We start from the raw sequence: 23609 nt of genomic DNA, 5'->3' as shown, positions 1-23609 counted from the left end.
GTAATATTCAGCAGAGCTGGCTAATATTCAACCAGTAAAGCATAATCTTGTCTTTCGGCCTGTACCTTTATTGCCCAACGTTACAGCTTTCTGTACTAATCAAACAGAATATCATAACTATACAGTTCAAAGGAGACGCAACAATGAATGTGTAACGTTCCCTAGCTTGGAATTAACCTTCTCCAACCTCTGCCCTGTGCGCACACCTCCTTTCAGTTCAGAGATCTATTGACTTTCTGTGAACTTTGGATAGAATAAAACCTCCTGAAATAAAAAAAGGGAAGATGTTTAGCTTTATAAATCAATCTGATGGACATCAACTTTGTCCAGGTCCCAAAGGCATCGCCAGCCATACATCTCAACTAGGACTTGACAAGGAGAAGACAGCTCTGGTGACGTAAACAAAATGTATTTACTTAGGATTTATTCACTAAAGGGAGAGTTGGGAGGAACGTTTCCAGTGGAGTTTATCTCCATCTCTTCATTTTTCATTGTGAAGGTCCAACATTGGTGGATTTATCCATCATGAAGGGCTGAGCTGGCCCTGTATAATGTGTTATTAAATGGGTGAGGTGACGGGAAAAATGTCACTTATTTAACTATACATTATTCAGGATGTCAGGATGTGGCAAGCTCTTCCTACAACAGAAGCTTCTTGAGGTTGACCCTTCATAATGTATAATGAAGCCAAGGCGATGGAAGCACAACTCCCTGGAAACCTCAGACTTCAAATTCTGGATAATGTAGTTTGCGTTATATTTATAGCAGAAGTATCTGATGACAGAGTTTTATAAACATTTATATAAAGGTTACATTGCTACACTATGGGTTACAATAACCATTCATTTATTGGGAGCATCCAAGGTTGCAAGAAATCATGGGTATCGTCATATTGTATATAAAAATAATTATGTTTAAAATAATGTATATTACGGTTACAAGAGTAGCAAAAAGCTGGACAAAAACTGGAAACGACAACACACGCTACAAAACAAGGCAAATGAAGAAACTTGAATGGCTTAATATTCTGTATGACTCCTCATCCTCTATGATAAGTCGCAAAGTCGTGGTTTTTGGGGTTAATGCTTACCTAAACCATAAATGAAATATCACATAATCAGTGACTTTTTAAAACACAGAGACTTATTTTTATTGGTGTCACATGTTAAAGGCGCAGTCCGTCACCAATTAAAAACATGCAGTAGTCTGGGGGGGGGGAGTAAAGAAATAAAAGGAGAGAAAAGGGGGATTTAGTTCGATGTACTAAAAAATCAAACTGTAAATATTGCAGTTATACCTGAGAACTCTGTGGGTTTGACCCGGAGTCTCTGAGTATCAGGGTCAGCTCTCCCGTTCTCTGGGTAGGGGGGGTGGCATTTGGCCACGCCCACTGCCCCCCTCTTAATACAACTTAAATCATGAATTAAGAAATAAAATATTAAATTAAATTGTATATATTTGTAAGTCTATTGTTACAATTATAGGGCAAAAGTATTTTTTTTTTTTAAAAACCTACAACTGTGAACCCCAACTTGGAGAATATGCATTGGTGAAAATTCTTTTTGAAAAGGTGCTAAAAAGCCTCGTTTAGTTGAGAGAGCGTCGTTGACAGAGATGAGAGGATTTAATTCAGCCCTTTAAATGTTCCATTTGTTTGCATTACTCAAGTTGACAGAGACAATCAAGTCTACAGAATGATCTTTTGTTCCTCTGTAGGTCACAGATTGGCTCTGAATCACAATGAAGCCGGTACACGCTCTCGGAGTAGTGGCTGTAGGCGCAGTATCGCTTGTGATTGGGATATTGATCGGGAGATATGCGATTGCTCCAGAGCTACCTGGATGGCTGAAGAGAATGAGCAAAGATGGAGACTCCAAGTACAGCCAGCAACTCCAGCAAGAAATTCAAGCAAACAGAATTGAGGAAAACCTGAGGTGCGTCATGAATAGCAATTATTCAGTTCAAAAAAAGTGATAATGATGAGGATGCTCTCAGCACAGGACCCTGAGGACATAACCAGAAAAAATGTCACGGAATGATGGAAGGAAGATTACTGTAGACCTACCTGGATCTTGAAGGTCATAAGCATTCGCATAGAAACCATGTCTAAAAATTATAATGTATAGAAAATACTTTAATTACAAAAACATCATGAATCTACCAAAAATAAAAAAGTGACACTTATGAATTCTACCGATTGCAGATTAGTCTAATTAATAGTGCCCAGTACAATATATAAAAATCATAGTATGGATTCTACTTATCGTTAACCAACATTAGTCAAACTGACCTGCAGGATCTATATACTTCAGGTTCTAAATAACCAGGGTCGCATTTTGGTTTTTTTGCGGAAAAAAAAAAAAAATCACATAAATAAAAGTATAGGCTTCCTCCGAGGTCTTCAGAAATGTTGAATATGTTAATAAACAATGCCTGTGGTAACATAGAATGTCTCTTCTTGGCAGGTATTTTTCCAGCAAACCTCATATAGCCGGAAGCCCCCAAGAAGAAGAAGTACTTGTCAATTATATCCACAAGACATGGCAGACAAGTCTGGATGGATCCAAGATATACAATTACACGGTGCTTCTGTCTTATCCCAACGCAAGCGATCCCAACTACGTTTCCATCCTGTCTTCTGATGGAACCGAGAGTGACATATCAGACAAGGTTGAAAAGATCCTTAGCCCTGACCAGAATGATCCAACGGTCGTCAATCCTTTCAATGCGTATTCTCCTGCTGGTGTTATTGTGGTAAGAAACATATATACATATTTATTCGCTAAAGGGAGAGTTGGCAGGTGACTTTCGCTCTCCATTCTAATGTATTGTGAAGTCATGTTAGTGGTTAAACGAGTCAGACAATTGTTATGTTTAATTTTTGGACATTGAGCTTCGTTATTGCGTCTCTTTCCCTCAAATGTGGACATTCAGACCCAGTTTATCACCCACAATAACTCTTAAAAGGCTTAACTATGTGCATAAGACATACGCTTTAAATGAGCCCCTTGCTCACACAGGGGGATCCTGTCTATGTTAACTATGGCGCGGTGGAAGATTTCCACTATCTGACAAGGAACCTTTCAATGAATTTAACAGGAACTGTGGCCATTGCCAGATATGGCAAGATTTTCAGAGGAGATAAGGTACGTACGCTCCATAGTAATAAAAAACAAACAACAATGGTCAAAAATCTAACAGAATCTAAGTCAGGTTTCATCATTTTGTATTACTCAAGGTGAAGAATGCTCAGAACTTTGGCTGTGCCGGGATAATTCTATACTCTGACCCTGCAGACTACGTGGCTGGGGATCTTGATCGCGTATTCCCTGATGACTGGTGGCTCCCCGGAACCGGTGCTCAGAGAGGCACCGTCCTGAACACTGACGGGGATCCGTTGACCCCCTATTACCCTTCTACAAGTAAGAAATATATGGATTAGTATTATTAAAGCTCATTACGCTGATCTGCGATGAAGTTGAAAGCCGAGCCTAAAAATCACATTTGAATGCCATGCCAACACTTTCAGGAGAGATTTATTAAGCAATGACAAAAAGCAAATGTAAAGTTCCTAAACTATTTAATTAAACTTAATTGTCACGAATATGTAAAGACTCGAGTATGACATTCTAGTCTCAAATACACATACATTTTTTCCTCTTTCTCTTAGAATCTGCCTTTTTCCTGGATGAGAAAGATATCGCGTTGCCGTTGATTCCTGTAACTCCAATTGGATATAATGATGCAGCAAAATATCTCAGGTATTATTACGCTAGTAAAGCTATACCAACACGTTGGCTTAATTCCCATTAAAAAGATCTGGCGTTCCCTGCGCATAACATAAAAAAAACAAAACAGGGCCATAAGGGCAGTATAAAAGATTCCCCATGCCAAACCCATGGTAGGGTCTTGCCTTATTGACATCAAATGGAATGGCATTGACGTAAGTCATATGAATATGATGTCAAAGTATACATATATAATCGTTTTGGATTTTGATACGTGGAGACAGACATTCAGCATTGTTCTCGTAGGTTGTGTTGTTTGCTTGGACAATCGCCCATACGGTCAGAAGATTTGCCTCCTTTGATGTGTGCCGATTTCCCTCAGTTATATGGGGAATGTTAACAAAATTATGTATTTCTCCTTCAAGCACACAAACCGGTCTTCCCAGTCATTGATTTAACATTTAGACCTGTTCCACTGCATGATGAGGTCACATCCAGCTGCTTCACGTGCATTTCATTATGACCTCACACGTTGCAGTGGTTGTTATGGCAACAGTTCTTTCTGCTGCAGGGTTTTTCAAATTTTCATATGTCCAAAGAAAAATGTAGAGGTTTTTAATTTACAGGCACAGTCTGTGTCCATGTGATTTATTATTGTATGTTTTTTTTTTCTCCCAGTAAAATGTCTGGAAACGAAGTGCCCAGCACCTGGAAAGGGAAACTGAGTCTTACATACAGAGTAGGTCCAGGCTTTGCTTCACCATACGAGGGAAGGTAAAGTACTGACCGACTCTTAGTCAGAAATGACTTTTTTTGGCTGCCACCTTTAACAACTCTAGTGTAGTCTTTGAAGTATCTTGGGGAGGTCTTATAAAAAAAAAAAAAAAAAAAAAAAAAAGGTTCCAGATATTAGTATGTCATATTTCTGTTATTTAATAATAAAGTAGTACAAAATTATTTTGTGCCACCAGAGGGCAGTGGGCAAACTAAGTTGTTCGTAGAATGGGCTTGGGTTTGTGTTAAAATTTGCATTGTTTACAAGCGTAAACTCAAATGTTTATCATTTTTGGCTATGGAAATAAGGGAGTAGTTACTTACCGAAGTAAATTCTAATACCTGGGGAACTTGGTCAAAGAACCTGAGTTCAAGGTGTAATGAGAGGCCGTAGAACCGATTAGGAATCGGGTGTAGATGTAGCAGGTATGGCTAACGTCAAAGGAGAAGATAACTGTAAAAAACAGAAACAAGAGGACTATTTGGGTGGATATTTTATGATGTTTACAATCAAAATATGAGATTGTAACGCGACTCTTGCAAATCAAAAAAGAAATAAGACATACAATGAACGATTTATATAGTACAGGGTTTAAAATACTGTGTTGCTTTGTTTTTTTTTAATTCTAGTTTTTTTGCATAATATCATTTTTTATGCAGCTGCATATTAGTCATTTGAGTTCTCGCTCTGTTATGTTATCCCAATCTACTAGTTAAATATCCTGACTCCTTACCATACTGTCAGTGGGAAACAATAGAATGGTTTAGTCTTAATCATCCTGCCAGATACTTTGACTAATAAAGTCTATGGAGGAAATCCGGGGTCAGCCAAGGGCTACTGGTGCGGTATTTCTTTGGTGCCACCTACTCCACCATACACTCACACACACTTACTTTAACACCATAAACAAACACACTCTCCTTTCTTAGAGCCCATCTGCACACAGCGCAAACTCCTACACTACTACTGCAGGATCACGGTACTACACCCATGGAGAAAAGAACATCATTATACAAAAACAGGTCTTCATTAGCACTGCCATAAAGAATCAGCTCAGTTAGGTGACTGTGCAGGGAACGTCACCCAAAATATCACATGACTGACAACAATGGTCTGCAGATAAAGGAGGTGAATTGGAGCAAAATGAGATAAAAGCAGGTTTATATCACCGCTAACCCTAATACAGCAATATATTGTATACAGCGCTGGATTTAATGCTCAAGGAGTAAAATATTTTCTTGATAGGACTTCTGTTCGAATACACAGTGTACACACAGCGTTCATGATGGGATTTGCCTTGCATTTCAATCCTACACTGCCCTCGTGGGGGATTAGTCCGATATGCTGACAGATTCTTCCCCTGTAATGGCATTCCAAGCAAGGGTTCATAGTAGGGCCATCCATTTAAAGGTGGCCCGTTCTCAAGGTTGAGCTAGTCTCACATTTTTTATTTTGCATGCATTAAATAGCCTGAGCAGATTTTAAAATGGAATTAAGATATACAGCACACATGTCCTATTTTGTATGTTTATATATATATATATATATATATTAGTATAATTCTTTACCATTTCCTCCCTCAACAGCAACAGATAAGCATTAAACCACTTCTTACCCACTCCATTCACCCTGCATTGTGGAGAAGCTACTTTTCTGTATAATCAATTTATTCTAAAGTTAATGATCTATTTAGTGCCTGTGTGTTGATGTTTAATTTTCTTTCTATTCTACGTTTCCCATTCACAGCAAAATAAAACTTTATGTGCAATCATATAACATTAAGAAAACAATCCGAAACGTCATAGGATTTATCGAGGGACAGTATGAGCCTGGTGAGTATTGTAAGAATAAAATTAATACGATCGCTTTGCAGCAAACAATAACCTGACTTCATGGTCTCTGAACAAGGTTTCTCTTTCTTGCTTGTAAGATTTTTCAGTTATATCTGATATCATAACCGTGTCTATTTTTGCACAATGATCACAGAGCCACAACTTTGCAAGCTATTGTGGAGCGACAATTGTCTGGAACAACATTGAAAAAGCACATGTCTGCTAAACGCTGCGAGCCCTGTTCTGTTCAGAAAAGAAGGCTATGCATGGGCTATAGTGTTTTACTTCTTTTACAGCCGTGATTGTTTTTTTACAAATGTCTTATCACAGATCGTTATGTGGTTCTGGGCAATCACCGTGATGCCTGGGTGTTTGGAGCCATTGACCCATCCAGCGGCACAGCAGCCATGATGGAACTGAGTAGAGCAATGGCAAAGATGCTTGAAAAGGGTATGCGCAACATGTATAACAGAATTTTAAAGTCAAAATTGGCAATAAAGTGCTTCTTTCTATCCTCAAACTCACTCTTAAGTTTTTGGGCTCCTTCATACTATTGTTTTGTTTCACTTTTTACTCCAGATGTTTATTTGCAGACATTTGTCCCTTGGTGGCCATTGTTCCTTGATGGTCAAAGGTCCATATTTATCATTCCCCAATGGTGAGGACAGACAACATATTTGAGAAACATGCATCTGGTTTCCATAGAACAATTTCATGTTGAGATTCATGTTGGTTTGGTGGCGTCAGATCCAGTAGTTACCCAAACTGAGACAAGCTGTGAATTGAGCAATGGCTGGTATTTCTTTTAGAAGATAATAGAACATGTTATTTCTTTAAAGCTATTTAATCATATTAGGCATGGAAGCTTAGTCATTCCATCGCCGTCCCTGTTTCTGCTTTTATTAATAAGGCTCTTTGTTAGAAATGATTAATAGTGGAGAACACATCTTATGGTAAATAGCCAAAGACATCCCCTAGCAATATACAATATTCTGTGATAGATTGTGGCATTATGTAAAATGTATAGAGGATCAAACCAGGAACGTGGCATCAGTCCTCAAGGGACCAGTACTGAAAAGATGATATATACTTTTATTTAATGAGTAGAGACATGATCCAAGTGATAATAAAGACAACCTTTAAATTAAAGTGGCAGAATGTAGGCACCCAATTGGATTAAGAAACCAGGGATAGGCAAAGTGTCCGTACGAGGACACCAGTATCCGTGGCAAGGTTTGTGAAGGTCCATATAACATCATTAAATTGTCCACACACCCCAGTAAATCTCCACCATGAGCAATGTTGGTGCCGACCCCTGTTAGGAACTCTTCAAAACCCATCTTTACCTTCTGATGGGTCCCCTCAAACTGAAAGGACACAGATCCCACCAGGACACGGCGTTAATATTGTATACTGGGTCGGACTGACAGTGGAACAAAGAGGAATTAAATCAAAAGCAGAATCAATGATGTTTTCCTTCATCACATTCATTCAATATAACCTAATCTTTCCTATTTATTTGCGTTGTATTGTTTGTCTTTACAGGATGGCGGCCCCGCAGATCAATTTTGTTCTGTAGCTGGGGAGCAGAGGAATATGGACTCATTGGATCAACAGAGTGGGTAGAAGTGAGTTTCATCAGCGTAGTAGTACCTGCACCATTTAAAACTGCTGCAATAGCTCTGATTTAAACTGATTCAGGTTGTGGTTGGTCCTGACCTCTGTTGACCATTATGTATGTCACACAATTATACGACAACTCACAGAAGTTGCACAAACACTCACAACTCAGCACTCACACAAGAACACGGTGATCACAGAGAGGCACTCACAACTCACAGACGTTGTAATTTTCCATTACCCCAGCTGCCCACTAAACTTCTCCACAGTAGGGGGAGCATCTAAGGTCCTAAGATAGCCAGGATTGCTGAGCGGACACTCCATAGAGTGCATGGGGGGGACTGGATGAGGCCCGTTGCCCATTATTTTACCCAATACAAAACAATATCGTAGGACTACTAACCATAGTGGGTGGTTTGGTTAGGAATTGGGCAGATTACTGTAGAACGGTACAGACAATATTGGGAAGGTTGTCATGTATTGGCTGCCGTACTACATTCTTAAGCTGTGGGAAAAAGGCATTGGTCATATGTGATGAGACTATAGAATTCAATAAATGATACTGAATAAAAACGTACTACTATTCTAAAGCAGTATAACACATATTAATGTAAAGCTATGTGATTGGCTGATGCTTTCGGTGGGAGTCCTACTTAGCATGTGCAGTAAGCATACTTAAGTACACTTCCTGATTTCAGTAGCGGCAGCCAGGGGGAGGAGGAATACTTCAACATGTTTGCATGCAGTAAACTGCATTGGATTCCATGCAAGAGGGATACATATGCATTTTATATTAAAATTAAGGCTCAGGAAGTCTGTTGCATCTATGTTTTGTCTTTCTATATGTATTCAACAATTCTAAATGCATTTTTACAGTAAAGTTAATTTTTAAATACCTTTCAATTCTACAGGAAATGGGAAAAGTGTTGGGCTCTCGAACCGTGGCATACCTTAATGTGGACCTCTCGCTAGCAGGTATGGATCTTTTATACCTTCGTATACACAAAGTAACTTGAGCAGAGCAGTTTGTTTTTGTATCCCTGTATACAGATGGCTTTGTACCTCTATCCTTAGCGTTCTAGAATCAGCAAACAGATCACCATTCTAGTTCCCTCCTGCTAGGCAACCAGGAAGAGCTGGCAAGTGACGGACTATTTTTAACTTGCAATTCTATCATATGTCTCATCTAATGTTGCCTGGTGTATAGGCTGGGTTTTCCAACCTGACTATTCCTCGGTACCTGATACTTTTTCTTTTATTACGCATGTTTTGTGGTCTTTGGTTTCTCATTGCTAACATATCTGGATCAGAACCAGCCAGCATACAAAGGTTTTCTAACCCGACTAGATATTTTAGTTGGATCAGAACCTACCAATCTACAAAGATCTTCTTCTAAACACTCAGGTGTCGAGGTCAAGTAATGCTGAACTTTTTGGATTTCGCTTGGCTTTTCTATCAGCTCGAAGCTTCGGGTTGATACTGTGGACCTGCGATTTAGGGGATGATCTTAAAGAAGACTTGATTTGGGTCCCCTTATGATAACTCTGTATCTCTTCATCTTTGGTTCTCTACTGTTAAAACACCAATGTTGAACTCCAAAAGCAACCACCTTGAACCCAGCAGGGAAATGTAGATGACTTTCATTGAGGCCGATTCATCTCAGCATCAAACACGCCTTACGTCCGGCCAGCTTGGCCTTCTACGGTGAAACTAGAGGTGTCTGAATTTCTCAAATTCTGCATATATGAATATGTTTAAATTCCTTCTAGCATCTACCACGTCGGCTGAGAGGCAGTTTATTTATCTAGAACACCCCACAGTATCCTTAAATCACATCTAAGCCTCTGACCCTTTAGTTTCAGATCACACGTAATTCAAAAACGATTGAAAATAAAACAATCGTACGTTTAGACATTGCGAGCCTTTCCCTTTACATTGTTTGCTCTTGTTAAACCACCTCTAAATCTTTTGCCAACAGGAAATTCCACCCTGCGGGCACTCGCTACGCCCATCCTGCACAAACTTTTGTTTGAAGCCGCTAAAAAGGTAAATTCACGGAGAAACAATAAAATTTACGTGCGCAGGTCTTTGCGCCCCTCGAAAGATGAGATCGGTAATGTGCTTGGACTTGGAGCAATTAGAAGAATCGGAAAAGTACCTGGTGTGCAGAGCTTTCTAATTACAACATGCGATCAGAAGAAGCTGGATATCCTCAAAGCTCTTACATTTTATGGGAAAACTTTTCCAGCGGGTTCTTGCCTGCAGTTAGAACTATAACTTACGTGTATAGAAGATACATTATTATTTATACGGCTTTATATTCAAATATATAGGTAATTGAAAACCCACAATTTCTTACCAAAAGGTAAAAGGGGGGGGTTAAAGTCTTTTATTATTTTTCTTCTATGACACTGTTTAAATTTTTTATTTTTTTTGGCTAGGTGGAAAACCCAAACCCAGAAGAAGTAAAAGCCGGGCGGAAAACAGTATTTGATACATGGGTTGCAAATATGCCATCGTCCCATAATCCAAATGTCCCGCGGTGGGTTAATAACAATATGGCCAAAGACTTTTGTGGTATTTTGTGGCCTTTTTTTACTCTAAGATGAGGCAAAGGACTGACTAAGGTTTGAGTTTTTCTATGGGCAGACTAGATGGGCTGGATGGCTCATTCAATGCTATGTTCCTAAATGCCCCAGGATTTATAAATATGGATCTTAACATTTGGTGTCATTTTTTTATATCATGGACTCTTGCCAAACTTGCCAACATTTGACTGCCCATACATGAACGCATATTTACCGTATGCTTCCACTTCCGCACAATACACCTGACGCATATCTCTGTATCCAAGTTACGCTCCAATTTAAGCCCATTCAGACATCTATGTTGTTATCTCCCGTGTCATATTGATTTGTTAAACCGCCATGCTATCTTTATTCTCGAGCATTTATCAGCTGCCTTAATTACATTTGCCCTTTCAAAGGAAGGCAAATAACCACTCGGCCTCGAGCTAATCTCACTTACAGAAATGGTTAATAACAGTTAATAAAGGGGATCCAGATTAAGACAAAATAGTGTTGTAGGAGTGTTGGTACAGACAGACCATGTATGATTTTACATGCTTGAGATGGACATGAGATCAATGATGGACCTTTTCTCTAGCGGTTCGATTTAGTATAATTAAAGTATATCATTGTTAATAGCTGGGTTTACAAGCTGAAATGGTAAAGAGTGAAACACAAAGGGGTTCTAGAATGATATAACGCTTTCCAGACACGGAGAATAGTCCATCAAATATGTTTCTTGTGTATAATAACTGATAAATGCTTGTTTTGCCTACCTTTGCAGCGTTGGGGATCTAGGATCTGGAAGTGATTATTCCTCTTTTCTGCAACTTCTTGGGATTTCGTCTGCTGATGTGAGATATAACTACGATCAGGTACTGTGCGGGTTAAACACGGGTACATTGTCAGGTACTGTCCTCCCGCTACCAACAAAATTCCATAGGTTCTGCATTATTTCTATTAAAAAGCTACTACTCTGCTAGGTTCTCCTGAAAAAAGATGTAACGTAAAATAATATAGATCACAAACTTCTTAGAAAATTGAATATTATTCAAAGTTTATAAACAGCAGGTGAATGTTTAACAGAAATTATTTACAAATACTACAGTTCAGTCTTTAAGAATAATAAAAAAAATCAATAAATGTAAATATATATGTATATATAAATATATTTATAAATATATATATATATTTATATATACATACACATAAAATATATAAATATAAACAAATTTTTATTCTTTAACATGCAGTTACCGTTTCTTGCTGTCTTGATCCGGTTCCCCCAACTCCTCAAAATTCTTTTGATCGCTTGCCATTTCCTCTAAGGCTAATAATGCAGATATGGGGAGCTGGGCAATACAAGCAGGAGCACTTTGTTTTGTATACTTGCACTTCCAAATGAGATTTCTTCCCAATTTTCCCCAACTGGATTGACCCACTTTGAAAAATGTCCCACGATAAGGCCGCCCGACACAAGGCTCTGCAGTATTCACCCACATCATCTTATTTGCCACGGATCAATGTTTTAATTGCACCTCATCATATATATATCTTCTCCCCATGGCGTTTTTTTATTAGCCCCCTGCTCCCACTATCAACGGGACAACTGTTAAGCATAAACATGAGATTTTGCCTATGGTCAGATAACTCTCTATATATTAAGTATATTGAGTGTGTATATATATATATATATATATATATTTATTTATTAAATTTTTTTTTATTTCCTTAAAAGGATAACTCCATCAACAGCTTGCAATTTCATTGTATTTCAATGAAAAACTTTAGCGAGGGGTATATTCAGCACACCCCAGCCTAAGGTCTGATTAAGGTCACGGACCTAGACTTAAATAACCCATTGAATAAATAACGCATCAGCACTTCCAGCGTTAAACATTTTTACAAAAATCTGAAAATATAACGAACGATGGCTCATGGATTTCCACCCCCCCCTTTTTTTTTTTTTTGTTTAAAAGAAATACTCTCTCTCCTCATATCCAATGTATCATTCTGTATACGAGACAATGGATCTGGTGTCGCGTCTTATGGACCGAGGCTTCAAGTATCACCAAGCTGTGACAAGGATGTGGGGGGAAATGGCTCTGACGCTGGCCAGCGATGTGATCCTGAACTTAGACTGTGTGCAGTATGCGGAAACAATGCAAAGGATTGTCGATGACGTAGAAAGGGTCTATGGGTCTCTGCTGCAGAATAAAAGCATAAGCCTTGGTGAGTGGGTAACACAGCGCTGTACAGCATTTCAGTATATCTTGACTTATCTTGAGTTGGAAGAGTAAGGATGCAAGACAATGGCCAATGTGGATGTCTTAGTGGGCGCATCTGGCATTGTAGTCCAACCAGATGTCTGCCACCCATTATTTGTTTTCCGAGGGCTCATTAAGCCCTGACTTATATGTCTGAGATAACAACATACTTTAAGACAATCAAATATAAGCTTTACAAAGACCCTCCGTCTGTTATGACTTGGGATTGAGGCTTTGACAATAGTGTCCAAAAAACTATAATACATAAGCACAATACATTAGACAGGGTTCTGGGCAACGTAAAATGATTAAAAAAAGGCTTAGATGACACCGATTAGTAGACCACATGAGCTCATGAGTCTTATCTCTGTGCAGCACAGGTGTAGTGATGCAGGACAGATGCATTGTTCATATTCCAGCAATAATATATCATTATTTCTGAAGGAAGTCTGTGTTCTTTTCAGCGACATAGTGAATTAGTGTTAATGTCTTCTTTTTGGATTCCATACGAAATATAATAATAAAAAGCTAATTTTTGTTTTGCAGACGCAGTAAAGGATGCAGTGGTTGAATTCCGCACAGCAGCTCGGGCACTACAGAGGAGAGCAGAAATGGTCAACAAAGAGAAGTAAGATTATGATACATTTCTTATCAATAAAGGATTCCGGAGAGCTTTGCAAGTCTACTCCCCCTGGCGCTCTCAACCTCCTGCTCCTTCTGGGAGGGGACAATAATCGGTTAAGAGGCGGGACTTGCCATAAGCAAGGGTGGGGCTGAATAGAAAAGTAAGGAATTACCACAAAGTGGGTGGAGCTAAACACCACACCCCCATAGTGATCTAAAGGTTGTCCTGGAAGCCTGATGACCAGCTGTATGCACATGGGGTTTTTACTGAAGAGCATGGATGGGTACCTGCATGAACTTATACTCACACCATAGCTACCACAAATCATAGGGGTACTGTAATTCGGAATAGGATGGTTTAGGCATTTTCTGTGCTATTTATTAAAAAAGATTGATTTACAAGTAACTGAAGAAAAACCCCTAGCAGGAAACCCAGATACCATCTAACCTAGTATGAGATAAATGAGGTGGCCTAAACTCTATAACCCCAACCACCTGACCATTTTCCTTCAAATCGAAGCAGACTGAAATAGTTAAAGACTCCGGGTCAAATCCTGTGGCATGCTAAGTATGTACATTATCCTTCAACCATGAAGGAAGTAACCATGCAATAGTCACTGCTGTGAAATTTCAATTCCTGCCAAAAACAACGAGCTGAAGGGACCAGATGAAATGGCAAAGATGAGCTGAAATTGGGGAAAAGACGTCTTTAACATTCTGACTTTGCCTCTAACTAGAACACGAAAAGATTCTATAATTCATAGTCACCTAAATTCTGAGATGACCCTCTGAAATCATTTGTTATGTTGTAACCGTAATCCATTCGCCTATAAAATGAAATAATTGGTTTATCAAAAAATAAACAAACAAATCTTCAAAATTTCTTCTACAACTTTATTTTTTTCTGCATATGGCTAGAGCCAAATGGAAAACGTGTTGCGAAATCCTCTAGGTATCTTGAAAACATGTATTCTTTTATCTTGAGCTCAATTAAAAACAAAAATAGGATGTGAAACTACATTCTCCGTCACGGGAGACCAGTCAGTAAGGTAACCCAAACAGATTTACGGCAGGGATTTAAGGAAATGTTGCAATAGATCTTACTTTATCTAAGTTAAAGCTGACGTTGACTGCTTGTCAATACAGGAACAGAGAAGGGCTCTCGAGGTTGGGTTTTGTCGGCTATGAACGGATAGCTATTGAAATTTAAATAGCAAATCATAATTCAATGTCATTTCACCGACCAGGTGACACGCAAAAAGACACGTCTCAGGTCTAAAAATATATATTTTTTATTACCATGCAGCTTTTGGAGAGAATAGCTCTATTTTAATACTTGTCTTTATTGAAAAATAAATCATATATATAAGTATAAAGCTGATAGAACATACTGCGAAAGTATAAAATGTCATGGCTGTCTGCACTTACAATGATTTTTTTTATTCCATTAGAAAAATTCCATTCCTTTCATTTAAAAAACCGGCTGCAAAATTTGAGCAAACTTTGCAGTACATAATTTGTTTTTTCATCCTTGAAAGCTAGAGTCCTCATAGAAGGAACCTTGTCTTGATGTTTAGATTTTTAATTGGAAAATTGCTTTGAATCAGGAAGTATAATCTTCATTTTGTAATTTCTACATAATAATGAAAGCTATCGAAGAAAACAGACTTTGACGGCCGATAAGAACCACTCTAGCCTGCTAGGTTCTTTTTTTTTCTGCTGTAAAGACTCAGATCTTAATGTCATTGGTCTCATTAGAATCAGAAGCCATATGCCTACCCCATGCCTGGGTAAATCCCCTTACCCTATGAGCCTCTACCAGTTCTGGTGGGAGAATAGTCTACTTATCTACCACCCTCTCCCACCAAGTAAATATCCAAAAGCCATTATGTTTTGATAAACTCCCATGTCGGTCTGTCCCGTGGCGTATCTGATTTGATATATTTTGTCTTTCAGTCCTCTAGAGGTGCGGAGGATCAATGACCAACTGATGCAACTTGAAAGAGCTTTCATAGACCCGCTCGGTGTAGCAGGCAACCTATACTACAGGTAATTTATTGACAAAGATACATAACCGCAGTCATTTAATGTGGAATATTTGATACAAGAAGGATTAGCTGCCATGGCAATGTATTATTTGTAGGGATGGACCTAATCTAAAATGTTTCCTGCTTTTAGCATGCCTGCAGTGCATCATCCATGATCCCAGAATGGGCACAATGACCAGCTCCTCGTGTTTATCTGGGGAACTGGAAATGGTGGTGAAGCTAAATTAATGCATAAAACAAGGTGTACAGAGACCCAATTATTAGAATCTCTTGAAAATAACGATGAAAACTGATGCAGAGCAGGACTGGGTATAATGCAGTTTCGATATTTTTTTTAAAATAAAATTATATATTTACACCCATTAGGATGACCGCATCGGCCATGTTTTCCGGACGTTTTTCATAGTGCTGACCAGCCCATCAGTATGGAGAATGTATAGACTAATGGAAGAGAACCAATTAGTCAGTTATACATCCTCCTTACTACAGGACAGCGCTTTATCTGGGCTGGTCAGCAATATGTAAAAATTATGTGTGTCCTGGAAAACATAGCCCATGCAGTCACCTTATACATACAACTGTGCTTTTGATGAACTTGGTTCTATTTTGGAGTCTAGTGGGAAATATTGTTTGAGATTTGAATTCCCCGTCTCCAAAATCTCACCATTATACCATTTGATGGTAAGAACCATACGGCCCATCGACAGTATGGCCCATCCCCCATTTGGACAGACATTGAGAATACATAGATTAAGTGGCAGAACGAGAGTCACAACGCCCTTACGTCTGACACAGGTCCGATCATCAGTTACAATGGCCTTTGGCCAGACAGCTAATATCGGTTTCTCCTGCCTGAAACGCACAGAAAATAGCAGTAATCTTATACAGAGAATAATTAAGAATAGCCAAGGTAGTTAGTACACAAGTACAAATGATTAATGCCTTTGTTGGCCTATTAACCTATATAACGCAGCTCTTTGATCTCTGCCATTGCCCGGAGCCACAGATTCTGTGTACTCGTGCTAATGGAAAAATACACTTTGTGGATTTAGCATCCTGTCTGTCTGTATTCTGTTCCGTAACAAATTAAACCAATGTCGTGGACCTGTTGGAAAAGAGCCGTAGACATCTACAATATTCCTGATCAAGATATTTTCCCCTGTGTTGCGCATCTTCCACTTACATTCAGATTTGGCCAAAGATTAAGTGTCAAACTGATGTTCTTCTTAATAAGAAAAGGACACTCATTTGGGAAAGTGTATCCATTCTCCAACAATCAATCTTCAGACAATGTGAACAACACAATTGATCCTCAAGAACGGACATGTTGTAACATCCCTTATTATTATAGTGTATTGTGTGACATTCAACAATGAATGATCAACACAACTCTTTCTAAAAATATAATAGCAATAATCAAATGTTACATGGAGCGCGTGTCGGAGTCCAAATTTTATTGAGTGCATATTCACATAAATAAAACACGTGAATCAGTCCGTCAACCTCTCATCATACCCCCAATCCTGATATAATTTCATCAGTGTATCTTAAACATGATGATGATCAAAATTACGTCAAGTTGTCATCACATCTTCTTAGACGAAGGTCTCCTTGAAGCAGGTCCTGTATAAGCTGATTAAAGAAGGAGAAAGCTATTTTCGTCCAGGTTATGATGCAGTGATTTCATGCTAGCTACATCTACTTTAAACCCTTTAATACATTAGCTTCCAAGAATTACATAAACTGGAGAGGTTCTTTCTACCGGCAAAGCAGTTTCTCGGCATTCAACCTTACGTACTTCAAAGAGCGCATATCAAACGAGCGAAGGTTGTGTGTCCATTTCCAGAGCTTTGATAATTAAAAAATCCACCTGCGCTCATAGGAAGAGAAAACGTCAGTGCTCGGGCTACCCGTAGAGCAGGATGATAGCATGACAGAGGAGAAACCCATTACATTATTGTTTCCTTTGTGATGTCATACAAGATGACATGGAACCTGATGAGACAATGAACAGGTCTATAACCTACCATTCATCCAGCAATAGCTGAAGGGCATCTCCCTAGATACATTTAATTAGGTTTGCTGTGTCCACCGAGAAGGAGGAGGAGGAGGAGGAGGAGGAGGAGGAAGAAGGTTATTTTAGTGCAGTAAGAGCTGCAATAAACTGTATGTTGGGCTAACAGATTACTAATGCTCATCTCATAGTGGATGAATATGCTCTTCTCCCTGGGGATGTTCACCTTTTCTGCACCAAAGGAGTGTGTAGTGCATAGTCTCTCAAGAGTTATTAATAGAGATGATTAGTCAGGTAGTATAGTTTTTCAATGTTATTCTTCTTGTAAACTTGTATGTTGATTTGAAATAAATTTTGTATGAGAAATTCATTAACAAAGAGGCTGGCCGCAGTGGCTTTTAAAGTGGCCCGATCAGAACCCTTGCTTCATTTCATTAAGAAGTGCTATGTTGCTGAATGTAATAATGCTGTTAAGATACTGATCCCCACAGTATGATGACATTGCTTGAGGATTACATTGTAAATCTCCACTCCCAAGGAGCGTGGCATTAGCATCTACAGGCAATCTAGAGTCGTGACGGCCCCTTACGGTGTCCTAACGCACCTTCCAAACACAACAGCCGATGGAATGCTTTTTACGTCTGGCTGATGAACCTCAGAATACATTCACAGCTTTAGCAAGAGAAAGCAGAGAATGAAAGCTGAAGAAGCGAGGTGTGCTGGAGGCGATACTCTGTGGGTAACAGCGCAGCTTAGAAAAAGCCTTCAAATTACAAAATTGCAAACCCAGTGATCTGACCGCTTTACTTAAATGTTCTGATAATGCTGCTAAGATCTATCGCTGGGGATGGCCCTTCAGAATGTATAATAAAGTCAAGGAGTTAACAAACACAACTCTCCTGTCAACTCTCCCATTTAGCGAATAAACCCAATAGACTCTACGGAACATCTAGGGCTATTAATGGGAATGGTCAGACCTGATCTAGTGATCATAGTGACCAGAAAACTAATGTTCGTTCCTAACGCAAGGCATTTTAATTTGCCTATATACTAGGGCTGACCCTGAACCCCCTTAACGTCCATCAGGTCGTGCCCTATTGAATGTATATTCCTAAGGATGGTTAAATAGTCTAGATCAAGGGTCTCCAAACTGTGGCCCTCCAGCTATTGCAGGACTAAATCTCCCATAATGTTCTGTCAGCTAAGAGACAAGCAGAGATATAGTCCTTAGCTTGAGGGCCACAGTTTGGAGACTTATGGTCAAGATGGTCAAGGAACAAAAAATTATGGCCGCCACTCTAGCCATGTAGTAGATATTTTTTATGCTTCTTTGTATCTTGATCCTAAAAAGAACAGAAAATCAATGCTAGAATTGACAGCCTAAGACAAACCGATACATTAGGTAGAGAAACAGGAAATCTCCCAATTGTAGGCACTATTCCTATGAAATAGCAGGAAAAAAAATGGTTGATCTTTATAATATCTTAAAAAAAATCTCTTGAATAGCAGCGGCCTTTTAAAAATCAGTGATTCCATGCAATCCAGTTTTGAAGGCTATTTCTTTTTCCGTGGCATTCCTGACCTCTCACTTTTTGTTCTTACCGGCTGCTAATGAGACCTCTTTAATGACTTTTAATAACAATACCAGGATGTGTCTAGTGCTGTGTGTATCTGTGATATGTAGCTCAGAATGTGTGATTTTCCACATTTCCAGCTTTTCAAGGTGTGAGTCACAATAGCTGGGAAAAGGAAAGGGACAATCAGCGCGGTTCTCAGCAAATGTTCCATAGCACCAGATAAACTTTATTCTCAACCATTGACATCCTACTAGTTATTCTAACCCCAATATCAGGATTTCCCTTTATTTACCAACTATATTTATGTTTTCTTTCCAGTCAAGGTTTAAAAATACATGGCAAAGCCTTTATAAGTCATCGGTTACATTGGATATTAACATTCAGCCTCTTAAATCATGCTACAGAACATCCTTATAACATTTCTCCTGCTGTTATTTCCCTCCGATGCTCATGATTCACTAACAGTTTACACAGCAACAGTAATCCCCCCCACTGCTTCCACTAATTCTGTTATAAACAATGGCTGCTAAGAATAGCGTAAGTGCTTGACGGAGGTAATTTATCGCACGTTGTTAAAGGGGTAGTAATTCCAGTAACCCCTCCCCCCCCCGGGACCAGTTTGCTTTACTGCCCCATTCTCTCCACAATCCAAGCAGTGTTTCCATGGGAAACTCTTCTGTTACGTACCACTCTCAACTACCCCAATGGGAACGGCAGGGTCAATTCACTAAAAAAAGGAATTTTCAACTCATCAATAGCCATAAGCCGGATGTGTTTTTTTTTTTTTCCTCCGCGTTATTGGACACAATGTTTCTAACTTGACGTTTTCTCTTTTATTCCACAGGCATGTGATTTATGCCCCTAACCAGCATAATATATACGCCGCCTCCAGTTTCCCTGGGCTGGCTGCGGCAATGTTTGATATTGAAACAGATCCCGATCAGGAGAAGCGTTGGCAACAAGTCCAAAAGGAGATTTCCATCCTTGCCTATACAATCAGTTCCGCGGCTGCCACCATGCAGGACCCCGGGCACATTGGGGCAGCCGGCACGCAGTACTGAAAAACACTTTCCAAATATAACTCATAATGCCTGATACAAATCTCACCATTTTAATACAGTTTTGGGATGTTATGAGAGGTAGTCAGATTCTCTAGGCTATAATGTCCACAATAATCATCTCTGTATGCTGAGAGATATTGCGGGGACGTTCAATCATGCCGAGAATGACTCATATGCTAAGGTAGGGGAATACTATAAATTACTTTTTAATATTATATGTTCCTTCAGAGGTCACTCAACCCTAGGACGAGTTTAGTTAAATGCCCCCCCCCACACCAACTCTGGCATGATACCTTTCAAAAGTTTGGTGGGGTCACTTAGCTGTTTTCATGGAGAACAAGAAAATGTGTAGCTTTAACATAATTGCAAAAGGTTTATATATATATATATATATATATATATATATAGAGAGAGAGAGAGAGAGAGAGAGAGAGAGAGAGAACATTCATGCACTGTTGAGTGCATGAATTCTACCATCCATGTCTAAAACATGCACCAACGCCAGTCGAGTTGGCTTATTAAAAATAAATGTATTTTCCTAAACTGATGGCGCAGCCTGTTTGTATCTTATTGGTATTTTACATGCGAGGCATGGCTAGGTAACTTATTGCAAGGAAGACAGTACACTGTGCAGCAACATACCTTATGCAATATACATATTACCTAAAGCGCTGATTGTAATTATTACTAAAGAAAGCAATTTTACAGTTAATTTATCCCAACTGACCTTATCCACGTACCAACTTTTAAGTTTGGACGCTCAGGTTTCGGCTATTTCCTTCTTTATAAACAAAACCCCGACACAAGTTCCTTCCCTTTGTATAAACAGAACAGAAACTACTGCCAAATAGACTCGGGGTGAATTTCTGCGAATACATGAATTTGATTCTTTTCATAGCAACTCATTGAACACTGACAGTTGCACAGTTTGCGAGCCTGTATTCTCTTTTGCTCTTGGCGAAGCTATTGAAGTCATAGTGAGAATGCAAAACAATACCATCCAACAGAAGAACGTCTTAAATCAGGACAAGGGACGCCGTACGCAATGTCCAGTACAACATGGAACAACAGGTCAGCTACTGGAGAACACCCTGGATGCCTGCATGGAATCAGAGCTGGCGCCAGCTTAATGCTAATATAACAAACATACCATCTCAACAATGCATTACACAGGGCCAAATCCAGCAAGTGTCTTCTGCTCTTAAGTGTCTTTATGGGCATCGTAGTTATCCACAATATCTAGATGACCTTGGCAGCCAACCTACCAAGTTGCATTAGACCTTGTCGGCACATTATGTATGTAAGGTGTTGTTTGAACGTGTAAAATATACCAGGAATTCTGGTTTACGATTGTTTCCTACCTATCCAGACTCCTGGAAGAGATTTCGGCTATGGACTCTTGTTCTTGAATTGTCCACCCTGCTGGTAATCGGTTCCTGGGTATCATTATTATTATTACACATGGTTGTTCTCAGATACATGCAACCTTGCAAGGGTAATATGAGGACTATGGTCTCCCTGTGAACCCTCCCAGCCTTTCTGGCTCCATATATCCTACTAGACAACAAGTTTTACCCATTCCTTGTGAAACCGGTTACTCTCCGGGTACTGCCAGCCTGTGGTGCACCTCATTGTAAATTGGGCTCCCGATCATTGTATCTTAAAGGGTCCATTTGGAGTGCAGCCGGATGGGGTTTTGTCCTTATGCTATGGTACACCAAATTTGCAACGATGTAGCGCAGACTCTGAACTCTCCTATTAAAAACACATAATGCGAAATATCTCACTCAAGATTATCTTAAACCAACACCTTAAGAAAATGTAAGAGAAATATGACACCAGATTTATACGTCGATTTCCACCTTGGTGTTCCTTATAGAGTTCATACGTCTATGTAGTCTGCAGGGAATCCATGTAATCAATATTTTAAAGATCACAATATTTATTTGTGGAGCGACATCGTATTCCACTGTCTAATGGGTGTAAAAAAACAAACAAAGGTGAAGAGAGCATGTTGCATGTTAGAAAGATGCGAAGAATTCTCTTGAAATTCCACGGTTAAAGGGCTCTTGATGACCAGAGTCTGACACCATTTCCCGCGAGGAAGTTCGCAAAATGAAAACAATCCACGATTTAAGTGCAATGGAATTTATTAAAGTACCACCTGCTTCACAAAGAAGAGACCGCGCGACGGCGAAGTCAGGAACCGCAGCATAAATTTCTCCGGCCGCTTCGTCCTGCTCGATATATATAATCCGTGTTACTACACTAAAAGCTCCTCTGCATCTCCGATCGCTTAAGGGGCTCCTACCGTGAAATGCGGTACGGCTTATGATACCCGTTGCCATGGAAACAAAGAACCACGCTATCATCATTAAGAAAACACGCCGCATAAACAGATGTAACAAAACAAGGTAGTCAAACTCTCTCAGACCCTCTGAATATATATATATTTTTTATATGTTTTATATATATATATATATATATATATTTAATATGTTTTTTTTTTATATATATATATATATTATGGTTTTTTTATATATATATATATATATATTTTATATGTTTTTTATATATATATTTTTTCAGATTATCCGCACAGGGGGTTAAATGCCCCAGAAATAAGTAAAAAAAAAAAAAAAAAAAAAAAAAAAAGCATCACAACAAGATAAAGCTACAAAAGAGCATTTACAGTATTATGTGAAAGGCTGGCAAAACGTTGCATTAAAACCCCGGAAAATATTAAATAAGTCCGATAGCATTCTCCAGTTTTGACTGCATCTAATCGGCACGGCGTGAAGCCAAAAGTTTGGTCAAAGAGACAGAATCGGGAATCAGTGATTTAGCCTCTACCACTTCTGATGGGAGGCTGTTCCATGTATCTACCACTCTCTCAGTAAAGTAAAAGTAATACCCGTTAAAGGTAAATACAAAGTAAAAGTAAGACACATATGAAAGCACAACCTAAATATTATACCAGTAAATATTATTATTGTATCAGTTATAATATCGCCCTACGCGCTGGAATTCATTGACCTATTTCCAACAGGCTCCCAGGCAACTTTAGACGGAAAATCTGATTATTACATATTGGGAATCACATGCAGCAGATGATTGCATCTGATGCCCTTGATGAGCTACAGGTGAGGCAGAAAAATTTGTCTAAAGGGTCTTTTCACATATTTTTCATTCATCAATAGATTGTACAGCTGTATGGAATATGATGGCACTATATAAATCAACATTATGAATAATAAATAATTATTATAAATAATGTATTATTATAAATGTTATTATTATAGTTTCATTGGAATGGCATTTGACTAATAAATGCCACTTATCCTCACAAAGCATAATAATATGATTCCATTGAAATGCTTGGTATGAGCAAATATTTTCCAAAATATTGGGTTAATATATTATTATTCTTTATCTGGTATCTATGAAAAAAAAAATTACTTTTAATCACTGATTATATTAACTATTTAAATATTAT

At 38.8% G+C, this 23609-nt stretch overlaps 1 protein-coding gene across 1 annotated transcript; it reads left to right on the top strand.

Annotated features, from left to right (window-relative positions):
• The first annotated feature begins 1740 nt into the window (after positions 1 to 1740).
• Positions 1741 to 20113, top strand: LOC149284676 (putative N-acetylated-alpha-linked acidic dipeptidase). Its single transcript, XM_089496307.1, has 17 exons — positions 1741 to 1934; positions 2466 to 2754; positions 3021 to 3146; positions 3239 to 3422; positions 3671 to 3761; positions 4407 to 4502; positions 6250 to 6335; positions 6666 to 6785; positions 7881 to 7963; positions 8867 to 8930; positions 9934 to 10001; positions 10397 to 10497; positions 11307 to 11397; positions 12502 to 12754; positions 13336 to 13417; positions 15370 to 15462; positions 19897 to 20113. Exons 1-17 carry the CDS (start codon positions 1741 to 1743, stop codon positions 20111 to 20113), a joined length of 2238 nt encoding a protein of 745 aa, XP_089352433.1.
• The last annotated feature ends 3496 nt before the right edge of the window (positions 20114 to 23609 follow it).

The sequence above is a fragment of the Sceloporus occidentalis genome, unplaced genomic scaffold, assembly GCF_023333645.1.
Source record: "Sceloporus occidentalis isolate IW3139 unplaced genomic scaffold, rSceOcc1.0.p SCAF_89, whole genome shotgun sequence".
In the NCBI taxonomy this organism is placed as follows: Eukaryota; Metazoa; Chordata; class Lepidosauria; order Squamata; family Phrynosomatidae; genus Sceloporus; species Sceloporus occidentalis.
The sequence above is the reverse complement of the archived record's forward strand: the minus strand, read 5'-3'. Positions and strand labels throughout refer to the sequence as shown.

What these genes read in the sequence shown, in the direction of transcription:
- LOC149284676 (XM_089496307.1), top strand. Translation starts at nt 1,741, where the DNA reads ATGAAGCCGGTACACGCTCTCGGAGTAGTGGCTGTAGGCGCAGTATCG. An exon ending in AGAATTGAGGAAAACCTGAG is followed by an intron (nt 1,935 to 2,465) that starts GTGCGTCATGAA and finishes TCTTCTTGGCAG; the next exon opens with GTATTTTTCCAGCAAACCTC. An exon ending in CATAATCCAAATGTCCCGCG is followed by an intron (nt 10,498 to 11,306) that starts GTGGGTTAATAA and finishes CTACCTTTGCAG; the next exon opens with CGTTGGGGATCTAGGATCTG.